Raw genomic sequence first — 18,849 nt, forward strand, 5'->3', positions numbered from 1 at the left:
AAACAGTATAAGACAGGGTGCTGATTGGTTGGCAAGTTGTCTCTGGCTGCGATATTGCCATGGAGAAAGCAATGAAAAACTATCGGCTCCCCAGGCTACTGGAGAATTCAAAAAAGATGCAAGGCATATTCCTTTTGAAAAGATCAGGGCCCCTCATATCAATGTACATCACTTAAAGTGTGAATGAGCCACATTATGAGCTTGACTGATTATCTTAAGTTGGTTGTTAGTGTAGTTATTGTCACACTCAGGATTGTCCAGCAAATGCTGCCCAATTGTGGTATCACATCCAATAGTAGGCATTTTGCTTTGGGGTTTTGGAAGCACAGGCTGGCTGAGTATTTTAGTTTTCATTAGTGTAACAAGTAGGCTTTCATTAACACTGCAATGAAGTTACTATGAAAATCCCTTAGTCGCCACACTACGGCGCCTATTCGGGTACACTGAGGGAGAATTTAGATTGGCCAAGGGAGAATTCAGAGTGGCCAATGCACCTAACAGCACGTCTTTCGGACTGTGGGAGGAAACAGGAATACCTGGAGGAAACCCACGCAGACATGGGGAAGATGTGCAGACTCCGCACAGACAGTGACTCAAGCCAGAATTGAACCCGGGTCCCTGGCGCTTTGAGGCAGCAGTGCCAACCACTGTGGCACCGTGCCGCCCCATGGCCTATAGGCTGCCTGTTACCAACAATCAAAGGCACACGCTATTCAATCTAGGCGTCCAATCAAAAACTAACTCTTAAGCTCGTCAACATCTTTCAGTTTCCCCAAGCGAGGGTTTTTACTTCTGACTTTGTAATGGAATTTCCTTCTTTTGGATTAATGCTGCCTTCATTGACCTCTTCCCCTAGCACTTTATATTCTGCTGACAGTACGACATAGAGGAAGAATTCGCAATGTGACTTTGGTAAAGAAAAGCCACTAGAGAGCACTATTGGCTTATATTTGTCTATTTGCAACGATCAAAACAGATCCCATCTGGAATAGGTTCACAGATTTGGTTTAGGAAAGCAATCTTGAAGCAAATTAATGGAAACCTACTCATTAAAAAAAAATCTGAAGAAATTATCTTTAAATGTGTAGAATGGGGGTAGGGGGAAGGTACAAACATTTTTGAGTGGAAATGTCACTGTATTCAACTGAACATAAATGTTGCTTCATTATCTGACTTTAGAATACTGAAGCTTCAAATCATCCGTTTCAGGTCTACACAACGTTGGGTTTTGTAGATCTTGCTCTGATCTAGCCTGAGATGTCAAAAATGAATTTAATATGCAAAATAGTACAATTGTTTGCTTAATTGGGGCTGTAAATAGTCCAGTGGGAAAAGTCCAAACATAAGAACATGAGAGTTGGAATAGAATAGGATAGAATCCCTAGAAGTGCAGAAGGAGGCCATTCGGCCTATCGAGTCTACACTGACCCTCCAAGAAGTAGGAGCAGGATGGGAAGGCAATGGCCTAGAGGTATTATTGCTAGACACCCGGGTTCGAATCCCGCCACGGCAGATGGGATTTGAATTCAATTTTAAAAAAATCTGGATTTAAGAATCTACTGAGAGGCCTGGATAGGGTAGACTCTCAGAGGCTATTTCCAAGGGCTGAAATGGTTGCTACGAGAGGACACAGGTTTAAGGTGCTGGGGGGTAGGTACAGAGGAGATGTCAGGGGTAAGTTTTTCACTCAGAGGGTGGTGGGTGAGTGGAATCGGCTGACGTCGGTGGTGGTGGAGGCAAACTCGTTGGGGTCTTTTAAGAGACTTCTGGATGAGTACATGGGATTTAATGGGATTGAGGGCTATAGATAGGCCTAGAGGTAGGGATATGATCAGCGCAACTTGTGGGCCGAAGGGCCTGTTTGTGCTGTGGCTTTCTATGTTCTATGTACTGATGGCCATGAAACCATTGTCGATTGTCAGAAAACCCATCTGGTTCACTAATGTCCTTTAGGGAAGGAAATTTGCCATCCTTACCTGGTCTGGCCTACCTGTGACTCCAGAGCCACAGCAATGTGGTTGACTCTCAACTGCCCTCTGAACAAGGGCAACTAGGGATGGGCAATAAATGCTGGCTAGCCAGCGATGCCCATGTCCCACAAATGAATGAAAATGAATTAAGGAGTAGGCCAAATGGATCCTGTAGCCTGTCTTTCAATAAGATCATGGCTGATGACCTGAACTCTACTAATGGTTGAAGGAAATAGTCCATTTAAGGAAATGCTGGGCAAGCAGATGAAGGAGAAGAGAATGTATAGTTACAATGATAGATTTTGAAGAGGAAGACTGAGAGGAGGCTTGAATGGAGAGTAAACACTGGCATGTACCTGTTGGGCTGAATGGCCTGCCTCTCTGCTGTATACTCTATGTAAGAAGTCTCACAACACCAGGTTAAAGTCCAACAGGTTTATCTGGGCATCTCCACATCATACTCTATGTAATCCACTTCATCACCGGTTTCCTACATCACTTGATTCCCTAAATCAACTGATCTCTGTCTCGATTGTACTCCATGACTGGGCATCTACAGCCTCCTGAGGGACATCATTTCAAAGATTCAAAACACTCTCTTGTTGAAGACATCCCTCCTCATTTCAGCCCCCAGATTTGACAAAAACGCACTGATTTGTCTAATTGGCAGTGTGTAGGCATGGGTCGTTTTGATGCCTCCAGGCATTGACCTGCAGTTGAAGTGCTCCAAGAGGTTGATGTGTATCACTGATTTGCAAGAGCAAAACATGCTGTATTCCCAGTTAACCCACCAGTCATCAGTATCCACAGGCCGGTGATTGGGTTGGAGTGGGCAGGAGGATTTCCGTCATGGTGGAGACATCATCACAGAATTGGATGATTATTCACTTCTTGCAAAAATAAAGGCCTTTATTTCACCCATTTCCCATTTGCGCTCCCCACCTGCATAACACCAATAATGAGCACCAATATTTCCTGATGTTGTCCCTGATCCAGTCACTAGAGACAGCCATGAGAAGTTGAGGAAGATGCTTGTCAGAGTTTCCAAAATGAGCATTCTTGTGAGAAACATCTAGCCTGTTCTGAAAATTGCAAGAACAGCTGAAACGAAGCTTTGGAACTGTTAATCATTCATTCTAAAAAAAATTTAATGACAAAAAATAACATTTGAATTTCGCTGCTGGTATTCCTTTAGGAATTAACCTTGCTTTGACCAAATGCAATTCTTGATTGGTAGGGGGATCAAAGGTTACGGGGGAAAGGTGGAAGAATGGGGTTGAGAAACATATCAGCCATGATCGAATGATGGAGAAGGCTTGATGGGCCAAATGGCCTAATTCTGTTCCTACTGCTTATGGTCTTATGGTCTATTCTATACAAACATGACAGAAGAATAGAATAAGTAGGAGCAGGAGTAGACCACCCAACCCTCAGGCTTCTCCTCCATTCAAAAAGGTCATGGCTAATCTGAACTTGGCCCCACCCAGCTCCACTGTCCGGCTTGTCTATCTCTGATATCAAACAGAAGGTTCTGGAAACATTCAGCAGGTCTGTCAGCATCTGAGAAACAAAGTTAACATTTCAAGTCTAATAAGATTCTTCATCCGAATTGTCTGACTCAACCTTGAATGAATTAAAGGATGGAGGCTCTCAGCTCTCTCAGAGAAGAAATCCCTTTTGATCTCTACCCTAAATGCAAAATTCCTTTTTCTGAATCCATGTTCCCGGTTCTATATTTGCACATGAGGTTAAACATCCTCTCAGCATCTTACCTATTGAACCTCCTCAACATTTTATAGGGGCAATTCTCCCAGCCCGTTGCACTGCTCGAGCAACGCAACGGGCCGGGCGACTCAAGCGGAAGCCATGTAGCGGGCATCCCGCTGGACGCCATGGCCTCCACATGTCTCTGGCCGCCAGATTTCTTGCGTTGTTAGCTCTGTGCCAGAAATTGGCACGGAGCTGAATAAATTATTCTAATGAGCATTTCAATACCATTAGCAGGCCCGGAACTGAAGTCTGTGGGCCTGCTAGCGCCACTCCCCCCCCACTCCACCACCCCCCACCCCCCACCCATCCTGGAGTGTTTCACTCCAGCGGAGTTTAAAGTTTTAAAGTTTATCCATTAGTGTCACAAGTAGGCTTACATTAACACTGTAATAGTTAGGTGTATTGACCCAAACTGGCACCAGACTGTGGCGACTAGGGGATTTTCACAGTAACTTCATTGCAGTGTTAATGTAAGCTTTACTTGTGACTAATAAATAAACTTTAATGAAGTTACTGTGAAAATGCCCTAATAATAGCAGGGAGGTGGCAGCCCAACCCTGCTGGAGTGAAGGAGGACCATGGAGGCCTTCCAAGAGGTCGGGGGTAAGGGGGATGACCCCTGGGCATTGCCAGCTTGGCAGTGCCAGCCTGGCCCCCTGGCACTGCCCAAGGGGCAAAGTGGCAATGCCCAGGGGACACCTTGGCACGACCCACCAGGCATTAAACAGTGCCAAGGGGGTGGTGCCAGGTGCAGGACCTAATGGGGGCGAGGCGTCAGGGGGTTATCGGTGGAGGGTCCCGGTGCCACTCTGCACGGGCTAGTGACAGAGGGAGGGAAGCCAATGATTGGGGTTGGCGGGGGGGGGGGGGGGGGGAATTCTGTTGGGACTCTGGGCGGGGATCGAAGCGGGCTTCGGGGAGGGGGTGAGTCGGGGAGGCCAGCAATGCGGTGCTACTGCGCATGCGCTGTGATAGATCGGACAGTACACAGTGGCCTACTCAGCGCTATGCTGCCGGCCTCTCCACCAGGAATAGGCCCCATCCACAGCTTTTTAATGAGATTCACGCTAGGGCTCTCTGTGATGCACAGAGTGTGGGAGATTCAGTATGGAAATCCTGCTAAAAAATCTGGCGGGATTTTCTCCAGTTTTTACGCGAAGTTGGCACTATGAATTTTATTTGGGAGAATCCCACCCTATAATCCCACCCTGGGCGGCACGGTAGCACAGTGGTTAGCACTGCTGCTTCACAGCTCCAGGGACCTGGGTTCGAATCCCGGCTCGGGTCGCTGTCTGTGTGGAGTTTGCACATTCTCCCTGTGTCTGCGTGGGTTTCCTCCGGGTGCTCCGGTTTCCTCCCACAGACCAAAGATGTGCGGGTTAGGTTGATTGGCCATTCTAAATTGCCCCTTAGTGTCCCGGGATGCACAGATTAGAGGGATTAGTGGATAAATATGTAGGGATATGTGGATAGGGCCTGGGTGGGATTGTGGTTGGTGCAAACTCGATGGGCCGAATGGCCTCTTTCTTCACTGTAGGATTCTATGATTCTATATGTTTCCATAAGACCACTTCACATTTTTCTAAGCTCCAATGGGTATCGGTCCAATCTGCTCAACCTTTCTTCACAATAGAATTCCTACAACGCAGTAGGAGGCCGTTCGGCCCATCAAGTCTGTACCGACACTCCGACAGAGCATCCCACTTGGGCCCTGTCCCTGTAACCCCACGTATTTACCCTGCTAACCCCCTAATCTACACATCTTGGGACACTAAAGGACAATTTAGCATGGACAGTTCACTTGCACATCTTTGGACTGTGGGACGAAACCGGAGAACCCAGAGGAAACCCAGGCAGACACGGGGGAAAACATGCAAACTCTGCACAGACTGGAAGACCCAAGGCTGGAATTGAACTTGGGTCCCTGGCGCAGTGAGGTAGCAGTCCCAACCCTTTCAGGAATCAACCTAGTGAACATCCTCTGAACTCCAATGCAAGTAAATCCTTGGATAAGGAGACCAAAACTGTACGTGGTATTCAAGTAGCTTTCCTTTTAGTGAAGATTCGGAGTCTGGAGTTCTACCGCCCCGCCCGCCACGGGAACCGGAGCGGGCGAGGGGTGGACCATGGAAAAGCCTGTTGACTTTGGGCGGGATTTTACAGTTTTGGGACGAGCGAGGCCATAAAATCCCACCCAGTATCTTCTCGAGACTCCTGAAGAACAGCTGATTCCGACTGCCTCACGCTTTGACCGGTGATCACAGGGATTAAAAAGGGCCTTGGTGTTAAATGGCAGCAGAAGCTAATGGGCGGATTGCCAGCAACCTGTCAGCATAATGCCTGGCTTCATCCATTCAAACACAACTTCACCTCACTGACATTCAGTAAATTGCTACCTATGTATTTGTCTTCTAAAGTGACCTCTTTAAATACTGTGCACAACTTCCATTAGCATAAATCCAGGAGCACTCGGAATGTTTGTTGCCCTTCTGAGTAAGGTTAAAATGTTGGAATTATTTTTCAACCTACGTCATGAGCTCTAACTGTAGTGACCTCAGTTTGGATAATTTCTTAATTGACTTCACTTATTTTTAATATCAGCCTCTATCGTCGGGTTCACTAAATTACACTGTGCTCTGATACGTGCGTACTCTGCTCTTTCCTCAGATTTACTCCGTCGGTTTTCTAACCGTATAATTTTATTGGTCCATAAAACCTATCTTGATGAGTGAGTGCTAGAAAGGCAGTGGAAATGAGTAGATCAGAGATAGTCCTATCCATTATTCGATTGAATAAAAGAGCTAGAAACACCATTCTGACAAAACAGCCCCACTTGATTGGCACCTCATCCGTTATAGAATCATAAAAACCTCACAGTGCAGAAGGAGGCCATTCGGCCCATTCAGCCTGCACTGACAACAATCCCACCCAGGCCCTATCCCCATAACCCCACGCATTTACCCTTCTAATCCCCCTGACTCAATGGGATGATTTAGCATGGCCAATCAACCTAACCTGCGCATCTTTCAGGCTGTGGGAGGAAACCGGAGCAGCCGGAGGAAACCCACACAGACACGGGGAGAACGTGCAAACTCCACACAGACATCATCAGCTTCAACATTCACTCCCTCCATCACTGACGCACAATGGCAACAGTTTGTACCACTTACAAGGTGCACTGCAGGAACTCATTAAGGTTCCCACAACCTCTACCACCTAGATGGACAAGGGCAGCAGATGTGCTTTCTTCCATCTTCTTCCGTTGGGAAAAAGATACAAAAGTCTGAGGTCACATACTAACCGCAAGAACAGCTTCTTCAAACTGCTGCCATCGGACTTTTGAATGGACCTATCTCGCATTAAGTTGATCTTTCTCTACATCCTAGCTATGACTGTAACACTACATTCTGCACTCTTTCCTTTTCTTCTCTATGAACAGTATGCTTTGCCAGTATAGCGCGCAAGAAACAATACTTTTCACTGTATACTTACACATGTGACAATAATAAATCAAATCAGATACATGGAAACACGACGACCTGCACATTTCCCTCCAAGCTGCTCACCATCCTGACTTGGAACTATGTCACCGCTCCTTCACCGTCGCTGGGTCAAAATCCTGGAGCTCCCACCTCAACAGCACTGTGGGTGTACCCACACCACATGGACTGCAACGCTTCAAGAAGGCAGCTCACCATCACCTTCTCAAGGGCAATTAGGGATGGACAATAAGTGTTGGCCAGCCAGCGACACCCCACATCCTGCAATTTAAAAAAAAATAATGTACCATGGGCCAGCTTTTCACTATCAGGGTGGAAAGTTTGAGTTAAGAGATTTTTGCCTCGGCAGACCTATTGTTGTATAAGTGGTCCCTGCATGCGCTGTTTTTACCCTGGGGAGATGGGAGTGGGACCTTGTCGGGCCCGTGGACTCTGGAAGCAGTTCTGATCTGGCCACAGAGGCAGGTGAGTGCAGAGGTGGGCTGGTTAGAAGGCCCACCTCAACTCCCTGGGACTTTGCATCTCTTGTATTAAAGGCTGTTATGTCCTCAAAGTCCTCATTCCTCACATCTCCCATGCCCTCTCACCCAGTCCAAAGATGTGCGGGTTAGATTGATTGGCCATGCTAAAATTGCCCCTTAGTGTCCTGAGATGTGTAGGTTAGAGGGATTAGCGGGTAAATATGTAGGGATATGGGAATAGGGCCTGGGTGGGATTGTGGTCGGTGCAGACTCGATGGGCCGAATGGCCTCCTTCTGCATTGTAGGGTTCCTATGATTTCAGTATGCACTTTTGCATGGAGTCAGTGGGCCACATACTAAGTAGTCATTCTTGAAATGTTCATGTAAAAAAACACCCATTTAGAAATCCCCTTTGAAAAAAAGTTGCTGCTCTGACAACCCTGTGAGTGTCAATCAGGCAGAACAATAACAGAATAACAGAAGCCGTACCTCACTTCACACCTCTTAAGCTTGTCCAAATAAACAAACAGACATTGAAAAGAAAGAATAACTTGTACCTTCCTAAAAAATATCAATCAATTAAATCCACCTTTATCTTTCAAGCTTTCTAAACAGATCACTGCAGAGCTAATCAACGAATGAGTCTTGGCGCTCAACCAAGCATTCACAATGAAGACATCTGTTTTGTTGATATAGTTCCCAGATGGCCTCATTATGAATCCTTGGCATGGCTCCAATTTCACTAATTCACTAATAGTTTAGCAAAGTTCTGTTTCTACAGGCTGAAGAGGAGTGTTTGCTCCGGGCAGAGGGGCATTATTGGTGGCATGGGTATGACCATGGGTCTTTGAGAAACTGGTCCAAATCCACTAAAATTGCCTGAGATGCCTATCCCCACAATAGAACTGTCCAGGTCTGGAGTGCAGGATATGGGCTTGCTACCCAGGCTGTTATCTGTGCTAGTAAAAATTGCCAATGCTGGGAATGGGGGCATGAATCCCAGAATTAGGGCGGCATGGTGGCACAGTGGTTAGCATTGCTGCCTCACAGCGCCCAGGGACTTGGGTTCAATTCCTTGGATCACTGTCTGTGCGGAGTTTGCACGCTCTCCCCGTAACTGTGTGGGTTTCCTCCAGGCGCTCCGGTTTCCACCCACAGTCCAAAGATGTGTGGGTTGGGTGGATTGCCCATGCTAAATTGACCCATTATGTCCCAAGATGTATAGGTTTGGTAGATTAATGGGGTAAATACGTGGGGTTACAGGGATAGGGTGGGAGGCCTGGGTAAGATGATCTATCGGAGAGGCGGTGCAGACTCCATGGGCCAAGTGGCCTCCTTCTGCATTGTAGGGTTTCTGTGAGGTCCTGCCTACCTCCAGAATCAATCCAATTCTGCAAAAGTCAGGGCTAACGGTGTCTAACAGATACTTAATCACTTGAAATTGATTTTTTCACAGTAACTTCATTGCAGTGTTAATGTAAGTCTACAAATAAATAAACTCTAAAACTTTTGTCTTTAAAACTTAAACCTTTAAAGAGAGAAATATTGCAGAGAAGAATATTAGATTGTAGTATAATGCAGTGATGTAGTGCAATTTTGAAAATTATGATAGGCATTGATAATGTAAACAAGAATTCAAGTACTAAAAGAACATAATTTAGGAATGACAGTTCAGTGCAGCCATTAGACGCAACCGTGTAAGGAAGTTAGTGGAAAGTCAATGTGAACATAAAGGAGATTCCACAGGTGGCACCTCAGACAGTGCAGCACTCCCTCAATATTGCACTGGAGTTTCAGCTTTGATTTTATGCCTAACTCCTGGGGTGGGACTTGAACCCGGAGCCTTGTGACACAAAGGCCGGAGGTTTACTGGCAGGCCCGCCCCGATGCCAGGGGCCGGGCGAGGCTTGGAGGTCGGCATTCTCCGTTGGCCTCAGGCGGAATCGTACGAACCTTGGGCGGACGTGCTTGCAAAATTCCGCCCAGGGTCAGCACTTCTAATGAGTCAACCACAGCTGACACTGTGTGAAGCTCCTCCTCATTGTTTTTACAGTTACATTTCACGTCTCAAATTATTCAAGTACCGTATTCCGAAATGTAACTTTTCAAAAATAAAATCTATCTAATTTGCATTTGAATGAATCAGCCCAAGCTGCTTCTACCATCTCCGTAGGGAGTCTGTTCCATAGATTGTCCATGCTCTCTGCAATGTTGTTTGCATAGAATGCTAATAGACTACCACAGAATGCTAACCAAGAAAGATTTTGATTATATAAAGTACTAAATTGAGCGTAAAGTGACAATTACTGTATAATGTAATCCTGGATTCCAAATTGAGACTGCTAATAACTGAATGCAACACATCTTAAAGATTTTCAATTAAACAAAATTGTTGATGGCAGACAGTAAAGAATGTCAAAGGTGAACTATATTTTTCAGTTCCTTTCTAACGCCCTATTAAAAGGCCTGTTATTCAAAGTGTCACACATTATGTCTTACAATCTCAAACTTATACTGTTAGAAGCGCAAGTTTGTTGCACCAATTTACTTTGAAAGCCAGAAAAACTTTTCCCCCGGCAACTTTTGTCTGAATGTTTCATGTATTTTGATACAACATTGACTCTTCCTCTTGTTCCAGTTCACAACCTGGGTCGCCCCTATTGGCTGACGCTTTCACCCATGTACATCTGGATTCTGGTGTTCTTCACTCGACCTCACAAGGAGGAGCGTTTCCTGTTTCCCATCTATCCCCTCTTCTGTCTCTGTGGGGCAGTGGCTCTTTCTGCGTTACAGGTGAGTGTTTGGTCTGATTTGGATCCCCCTGGTCTTGATGGGTGCTGGTACATGGGGAGTTAATGCCATGGGAATATTTAATGTGTAAAAGAATTGTTTGCCCTCCAGTTTGCTTCACCGCCATCTCTCCAGTTGCCTGAAACGGATAAATCATGCTGCAATATATGAACCCTTAGAAAATGGTTCCCCAATACCTAGTTCACAAAGGGTGTTTTCCCACATGTGACCCTGCGCATTAAATGACGGTTTATTGTGGATAGGACGTACATAAGTGCTGAGATCAAACCTGTGGTTTTCAACTATAGTCCGAGCTTGCATGAAGTTGCAGCAAGGATCATTCAGAAGCAAAGAGCCTGGGCTGTTTGCTAACTCTGTCTACATTGAGTGCTGCTTCTAACTGGCACCTTCGACCTTGCCCTTGTTGAAGGGCGGCATGGTGGCACAATGGTTAGCACTGTTGCCTCTCGGCGCCAGGGACCCGGGTTCGATTCCCGGCTTGGGTCACTGTCTGTGCAGAGTCTGCACGTTCTCCCCATGTCTGCGTGGGTTTCCTCTGGGTGCTCTGATTTCCTCCCACATTCTGAAAGACATGCTGATTAGGTGCATTGACCCGAACAGGTGCCGGAATGTGGCAACTAGGGGAATTTCACAGTAACTTCATTGCAGTGTTCATGGAAGCCTTACTTGTGACTGATAAATAAACTTGAACTTGAAGACTGTTGGCTTCCTATTCTCACTTTTAGAAATAGGAATAAGTAGGAATGGACAGTAATTTCACCTAATATCTCTGATATATTTCACTCGTGGATGGCGAGGATCCTTCAACGTGGGAACTGAGTAGGTCATTCTCTTTTATTACATGGGTTTCTGGCATTTCTGCTAGTATATATTGGAATTATATTACATTATTCCGTTTACATTTCCATGAAAGTTACAAGGTAGAATTCTCCATCAGATGCGTCTAGCAATCTGTCACCAAGTGGCGGATGGGGAGGCGATGGCCTAGTGGTATTATCGCTAGACTATTAATCCAGAAACTCAGCTAATGTTCTGGGAACCCGGGTTCGAATCCCTCCACGGCAGTTGGTGAAATTTTAATTCAATAAAAAATATCTGGAATTAAGAATCTACTGATGACCATGAAACCATTGTTGAATGTTGGAAAAACCCATCTGGTTCACTAATGTCCTTTAGGGGAGGAAATCTGCCGTCCTTACCTGGTCCTGGCCTACATGAGCCACAGCAATGTGGTTGGCTTTCAACTGCCCACCAAGGGCAACTAGGGATGGGCAATAAATGCTGGCCAGCCAGTGACGCCCATGTTCCATGAATGAATAAATAAACATTCCTACTGGTTGGGTGGATGTGTGTGTGCGTGTGTGTGCATGTGTGTGCGTGTGTGTGTGTGTATGTTATCAAATGAAACTGATGCCAATCATATAGGGTGCGCGCGTGTGCGTGCATGTGTGCGTGCGTGCGTCCGTGCATCCCTCCCTCCCCCCATCCCCCCCCTCCCTGCTCAGATGGTATCACCGTGATACGGGCAGAATAAGTGACTAAACTTATTTAGCTGATGCATCGCATATCATTTATCCACATAGAACACTGTAACTGTTTAAGTGTAAAGGTTATTTATGAGTGTCTCAAGTAGGCTTACACTGCACTGCAATGAAGTTACTGTGAAAAATCCCTAGTCGCCACACTCTGGGGTACACTGAGGGAGAATTTAGCATGGCCAATGCATCTAACCAGCACGTCTTTCAGACTGTGGGAGGAAACCCACATAGGCACGGGGGGGGGAAGGTGCAGACTCCGCGCAATCGGGAATCGAACCCGGGTCCTTGGCAGCAGTGCTTGTCACTGTGCAGGCGTGACTGGGAGCACTGCCGTGAAGTTACCCATGAACAATGCGCTGGTGTCAGATCCAGCAGAGACCGACCAGCGAAACAATCTTTCTTTGCAAGTTCTGAGCTCTGCCCCTCTGTGTTTAACTTGCCCACTTTCCCACCAATAAAGAACATCAGATCCCCACTTTACATGTTAGGCATGAAAGACCAAGATGGCAAAATTAGTATTCTGTAATCATCACAGAAAAACATATTGGAATTCTCGAAACAACGTGTCTTCAGCTTATACTGACATAGGAGGATGGTACCATAAAACTCTTCAACATCTGTCTGAATATAAATGAAACAAAGGGTTGAACGTGCTGCCTCCACGCAAAATATTAGTAATCTTGTTCCATTTATAAACTAAAAGCAGATGACGGGTTGTGAACTCGGCACAACATCGTGGGCCGAAGGGCCTGTTCTGTGCTGTACTGTTCTATGTTCTATGTTCTATTTGATTCTGGAATGTCATTTTTAAAAGAATTCCACATAAAGGGTAGAATAATTTCCTATCGGATCACATGCTAGATTATACATCTTCAGCAAAATGGTAATTAAATAAATAATGTCTCTCTCCTGACTGCATTTTCTACGCTCTCGTTCCTGAAGGGAAAATAGTGAGTATCTTAATGGTCGTCAACTGTTTAATTCAAGGCACATGTCTATTAAAGGGGTATAAATTATAGCAGAACATTGCAGTTCAGATCAAAGCTCTGTGAGCTGTCTCTCCTCTGATACAATGCAGGTCCAAATAAGGACTGAAATCTTGGGCACTGTCAAAGGCTTTGTTGATACAGCAACAAATAACTGAGCCACATAGGCAGTAATGTCTGACAGCAATGCATGTCCAGCTTAGGGGTAAATCTCCTCATTCCCGGACCCTATTCAATGATACCTGGATTGTATGACCATGAGTATGACCGTGTTCGGCCCATGTGCTTAAGTAGCTCCTGTACACGAACAGGCCACAACTGATAAATGGCCAATTGAGTGAACAGCCCAAACGCAGGCTAGGTGGATTGGCCATGCTAAATAGCCCCTTAGTGCCTTAAGATGGGCTAGGGGGATTAGTGGCATGAACACGTGGGGCTATGAGGTAGGGCGGGGATGGGCCTGGGTAAGATGCTCTGTCGGAGTGTCGGTGCAAACTTAAAATCCCTACAGTGCAGAAGGAAGCCATTTGGCCCATCGAGCCTGCACCAACAACAATCCCACCCAGGCCCTATCCCCGTAACCCCATGTATTTACCCTGCTAATACCCCTGACAACCCGCACATCTTTGGAGTGTGGGAGGAAACCAGAGCACCCAGAGGAAACCCACATGGAGAGAATGTGCAAACTCCGCACAGTCACCCAAGGAATCGAACCCAGGTCTCTGGCGCTGTGAGGCAGCAGTGCTAACCACTGTGCCACCGTGCTGCCCCATTTGATGGGCTGAATGACACTGTAGGGATTCTATGATCTGTGAAACTGCACTCCATCAAGAGGTGGAGATGCCGGCGTTGGACTGGGGTAAACACAGTAAGAAGTCTCACAACACCAGGTTAAAGTCCAACAGGTTTATTTGGTAGCAAATACCATAAGCTTTCGGAGCGCTGCTCCTTAGTCAGATGGAGTGGAAATGTCACACATTTCCACTCCATCTGACGAAGGAGCAGCGCTCCGAAAGCTTATGGCTTTTGCTACCAAATAAACCTGTTGGACTTTAACCTGGTGTTGTGAGACTTCTTACTGTCTCCATCAAGAGGTCAGACGGAAAAGAGAGAGCGTGGAGGAGAAAGAAAAGAGATCTTTAAAATACATGCAACTTTATTAATACCTATTTTGCCACCTCTCTATAACTTCACAGTTATGAAGGTGATCTCTGAATTCTTGCTTTTTTAAATTATTCGAACATGGGATGTGAGCATCGCTGGCTGGGCCAGCTTTTATTGCCCATCCCTGAGGGTATTTAAGAGTCATAGAGGTTTACAGCATGGAAACAGGCCCTTCGGCCCAACTTGTTCATGCTGCCCTTTTTTTAATGACTCAGCTAGTCCCAATTGCCCGTGTTTGGCCCATATCCCTCTATACCCATCTTACCCATGTAACTGTCTAAATGCTTTTTAAAAGACAAAATTGTACCCGCCTCTACTGCTATCTCTGGCAGCTTGTTCCAGACACTCACCACCTTCTGTTGAAAGAATTGCCCCTTTGAACTCTTTTGTATCTCTCCCCTCTCACCTTAAACCTATACCCTCTAGTTTTAGACTCCCCTACCTTTGGGAAAAGATATTGACTATCTAGCTGATCTATGCCCCTCATTATTTCAACCAACATTATAGTCAACCACATTGCTGTGGCGCTGGAGCCACATGTAGGCCAGACCAGGTAAGGACGACAGATTTCCTTCCCGAAAGGACATGAGTCAACCGGATGGGTTTTTGCGACAATGGTTTCATGGTCATCATCAGGCTTTTAATTCCAGATTTTTATTGAATTCACATTTCACCATTTACCAGGGTAGGATTCGAACCCGGGTCCCCAGAGCATTACGCTGGGTCTCTGGATTACTAGTCCAGCAACAATGCCACTATGACACTACCTCCCCTCTGGCTTGCAAGATCCTACTATAAATTCACAAAACGCTATTGGGAAGCAGGGTTAGCTCAGCTCACGCACATGCGGAATTAAACTGTAAAGGGCTAAAGCATTCTTCCTATGTTTTCCTTCCGTAGTGGCATGATTGAAATGGGGGGGAGGGGCGAGGCGAGGGGGGAGGGCACTGCATTGCTCTGTGGTACATTCTCGAGAGATAGTGACAGTTGACGAGGTTTGTTACGAGTACTGAGTATTGAATTCTGTGTCCAATTGCCACATTCTCCTGATAATTGCATACCGCTCAGCAACACAGCGACAGCAGAGTGCAGGCATTCCGTGCATTCCGTATGACATTCCCATTTTAATTGAATTTTTAAAAAAATCCCAGGGGAGGCAGTCACTGGACTAGTAGTCCACAGACCCTGGGGTAACGGGGGAAAGTATTTCGAGCATTCCTGATGACATTCCCATCAAATTTCAAATCCTACCACGGCATTTAGTGGAATTTCAATTCAATTAAAAGTCTTGACAATGACCGTAAAACCATTGTAGTTGTCGGGTGAAAAAATACATCTCTAATTCACTAATGGAATGAGCTGCCAGAGGAGGTGGTAGAGGAGGGTATGATGGCAACATTTAAAAGACATTTGGGCAGGCACATGGATGGGAAAGGTTTAAAGGGATATGGGCCAAACGCAGGCAAATGGGACTAATTCAGTTTACGAAACCTGGCCGGCATGGACAAGTTGGGCCGAAGGGCCTGTTTACGTGCTGTATATCCCTCTGATTCTATGACTTTAATGTCCTCAACAAAACCAGCTGGTCTGGCCTATGTGTGACTCCATGTGGTTGATTCTTAACTGCCCTCTGAAATGGCCAAGCAAGTCACTCAGCTCAAGGGCAATTAGGAATGGGCAACCAATGTTGGCCTTGCCAACGATGCCCATATCCCTTGAAAGAATTTTTTTAAATTGGAGGTTGCTGAAAGGAGAGACAGTTCCAACAAAGGGTCATATTGGACTCGAAATGTTTAACTTTGTTTCTCCCTCCACAGATGCTGCCAGCCCCGCTGGGTTTTTCCAGCACTTTCTATTTTTATATCAGATCTCCAGCAACTGCAGCTTTTTTTTATGTTCCAGAAGTTTTTTGTCTTCTCACCTGGACCAACACAAGAATGCCAAATTTCAAAGGATTGCAACTAGTTGCACACAAAAGAAAAGGGGGTGCTGATTGGTTGGCAAATCATAGAAACCCTACAGTACAGAAAGAGGCCATTCGGCCCATCGAGTCTGCACCAACCACAAACCCACCCAGGCCCGACCCCCATATCCCTACATATTTACCCACGAATCCCTCTAACCTACGCATCTCAGGACACTAAGGGCAATTTATAGCATGGCCAATCAACCTAACCCGCACATCTTTGGACTGTGGGAGGAAACCGGAGCACCCGGAGGAAACCCACGCAGACACGAGGAGAACGTGCAAACTCCACACAGACAGTGACCCAAGCCGGTAATCGAACCCAGGTCCCAGGATCTGTGAAGCAGCAGTGCTAACCACTGTGCTACCGTGCTGCCCACTTTGGCCAAGGTGTTGCCATGGGAGAGAGCAATGGGGCTCTCCATGATCCACAGAAATTCAAATAAGTCTTGAGCATATTCCTCTTGCTTGCAGAGAACGCATCCCTGCTTTGTGCCATTTTGAATTACCAAGGAGCCTCAATGTCCCCATTGCTTTCCCCATGGCGATGCTTTGGCCAATCTGAGTCAATTTGCGAGTCAACTTGCCAACCAATCAACACCTTTTTTTCTCCTGTGGTGTAAATTGTTGTGATCGCTTGAAATTTGGCATTCTTGTGTTTGTCCTGAGTTTGTCCAAAGCAAGAAAAGTTTTGGCAACCTGCCTCCATGTTCAACAATATACAAGTTCTGTGCGAGCGAGCAATTGCAAGTTGGAAGTAGCCGAGGTTCCTTAGCTACAGAATTATTAAAATGAAAAGACCATCTTATCCATAAAATATATAGATTCAGGAGAGGCAGGAAAAGAAATCTCAAAATGTACATCATTTATTCAGTGACATCCTAAATTATGGCTTTTCTTACTCTCCGAGAGCAATTTTGTTCTCAGATTTCTAAGTGTCTGGCCCCTCTCCTGCCAACCCATCATCTTCAATCCCTTTCTTTTATTTAGTATATTTTACAGAAGCTGGGTCAACAGCAACTGCGACCTGGGCATTGACTTAGCTGCTGTGGCTCAGAAAAATTAATAATTGATAGGGCAACATGGTGGCACAGTGGTTAGCATTGCTGCCTCAAAGTGCCAGGGACCCAGGTTCAATTCCTGGCTTGGGTCACTCTCTGTGCAGAGTCTGCATGTTCTCCCCATGTCTGCGTGGCTTTCCTCCCACAGTCCAAAAGAGCTGACGTTTCGAGTCCTCTTTGTCTCAGCTTTGACAAAGGGTCAACTGGACTCGAAACGTCAGCTCTTTTCTCTCCTCACAGATGCTGCCAGACCTGCTGAGATTTTCCAGCAGCTTCTCTTTTGGTTTCAGGAACCTTCCCTAATTGCTTTGACAAGATATGGTGGCCCATGGTGTTGCCACACTCTGTGTAGTAATTGTTTCGATGACTGAGCAGCTTGCCTGCCTCTCAGCCTCTACAGTGTAGGCCAGACCAGATACAGGGTAACAGCAACAAATAGTTTGCATTTCTGAGGGGGCATCTACTTAGTAAACCATCCCAAGGTGCTTCACAGCAGTTCCAGCAAACTAAATTTGACATCGAGCCATGTGGGGGCAAGTGGCTGAAACCTTGGGATTAGGTGGTGTTTAAGGATCATCTTAAAGGGTGATCAAGGAGGGAATTCAAAGCCTAGGGCCGATGCAGTGAGAGACTCAGCCCCCAATGCTGGAGCGGTTGAAATCAGGATTGCCCGAGCTGCCAGAATTAGAGGAGCGCAGATATTCTGGAGGGATGTGGGGTTGCAAAAGATTACTGAGGTGGGGAGTGGTGAGGCCACAGAAAGGAGGGAGGGGGATTTGAAAACTAGGATGCAAATTTTAAAATTGAAGTCAGTTTTGGTCAGCGAGCAAAGAGGTTTAAGTTTAAAAGTTTATTTATTATTGTCACAAGTAAGCTTACATTCGCATTGCAGTAAAGTTACTGTGAAAAACCCCGAGCCGCCACACTCCGGCACCTGTTCGGGTACACTGAGGGAGAATTTAGCATGGCCAATGCACCTAACCAGCACGTCTTTTGGACTGTGGGAGGAAACCGGAGCACCCGGAGGAAACACACGCAGACACGGGGAGAGCGTGCAAACTCTGCACAGGTACTAACCCAAGCTGGGAATCGAACCCGGGTCCCTGGCGCTGTGAGGCAGCAGTGCTAACCACTGTGTTGCCCTCGTTAATAAAAATGTGGTGTGATGCGCGACAATTAAGCACGTGGAACCAAGGCTTCGATATTGAAGGCTTTTATTGTGTAACAATGGAACTACTAACACGAATACACCAGTTCAGACTGAAGGGGTCCTGCCGGAGCAGGGGGTCTTATACCTCGCCACCGGAGGCGGGACCCCACTGGAATGTGCCATGATAACACTTATAACAGGTAAACACCCTAACCCAATGTGGTGAACCATCGTTGGTTCACCACTGGGGTTTGTTACTATGTTACTGTTGGGCTAGGGTGTTGTTACTGTGGGGGTTGTACTATGTTGTTGGGTTAGGGTGTTTACCTGTTATAAGAGTTATCATGGCACATTCCAGTGGGGTCCCGCCTCCGGTGGCGAGGTATAAGACCCCCTGCTCCGGCAGGACCCCTTCAGTCTGAACTGGTGTATTCGTGTTAGTAGTGACTTCGCCCTAGCTGCCACACTAAAC

General features: G+C 46.2%; 1 protein-coding gene across 3 annotated transcripts in view; it reads left to right on the forward strand.

The window, feature by feature from the left end:
• The window catches only part of alg9 (ALG9 alpha-1,2-mannosyltransferase), a 292,047-nt gene that overhangs the window by 61,394 nt on the left and 211,804 nt on the right, over window positions 1-18,849 (forward strand). For all 3 annotated transcript variants that reach the window (XM_078198978.1, XM_078198979.1, XM_078198981.1), the window contains exon 10: window positions 10,340-10,494. In XM_078198978.1, coding sequence (XP_078055104.1) covers window positions 10,340-10,494 — 155 coding nt within the window. The remainder of the gene's footprint in view (window positions 1-10,339; window positions 10,495-18,849) is intronic.

This window comes from Mustelus asterias, chromosome 27 (genome assembly GCF_964213995.1).
Source record: "Mustelus asterias chromosome 27, sMusAst1.hap1.1, whole genome shotgun sequence".
Lineage (NCBI taxonomy): Eukaryota > Metazoa > Chordata > Chondrichthyes > Carcharhiniformes > Triakidae > Mustelus > Mustelus asterias.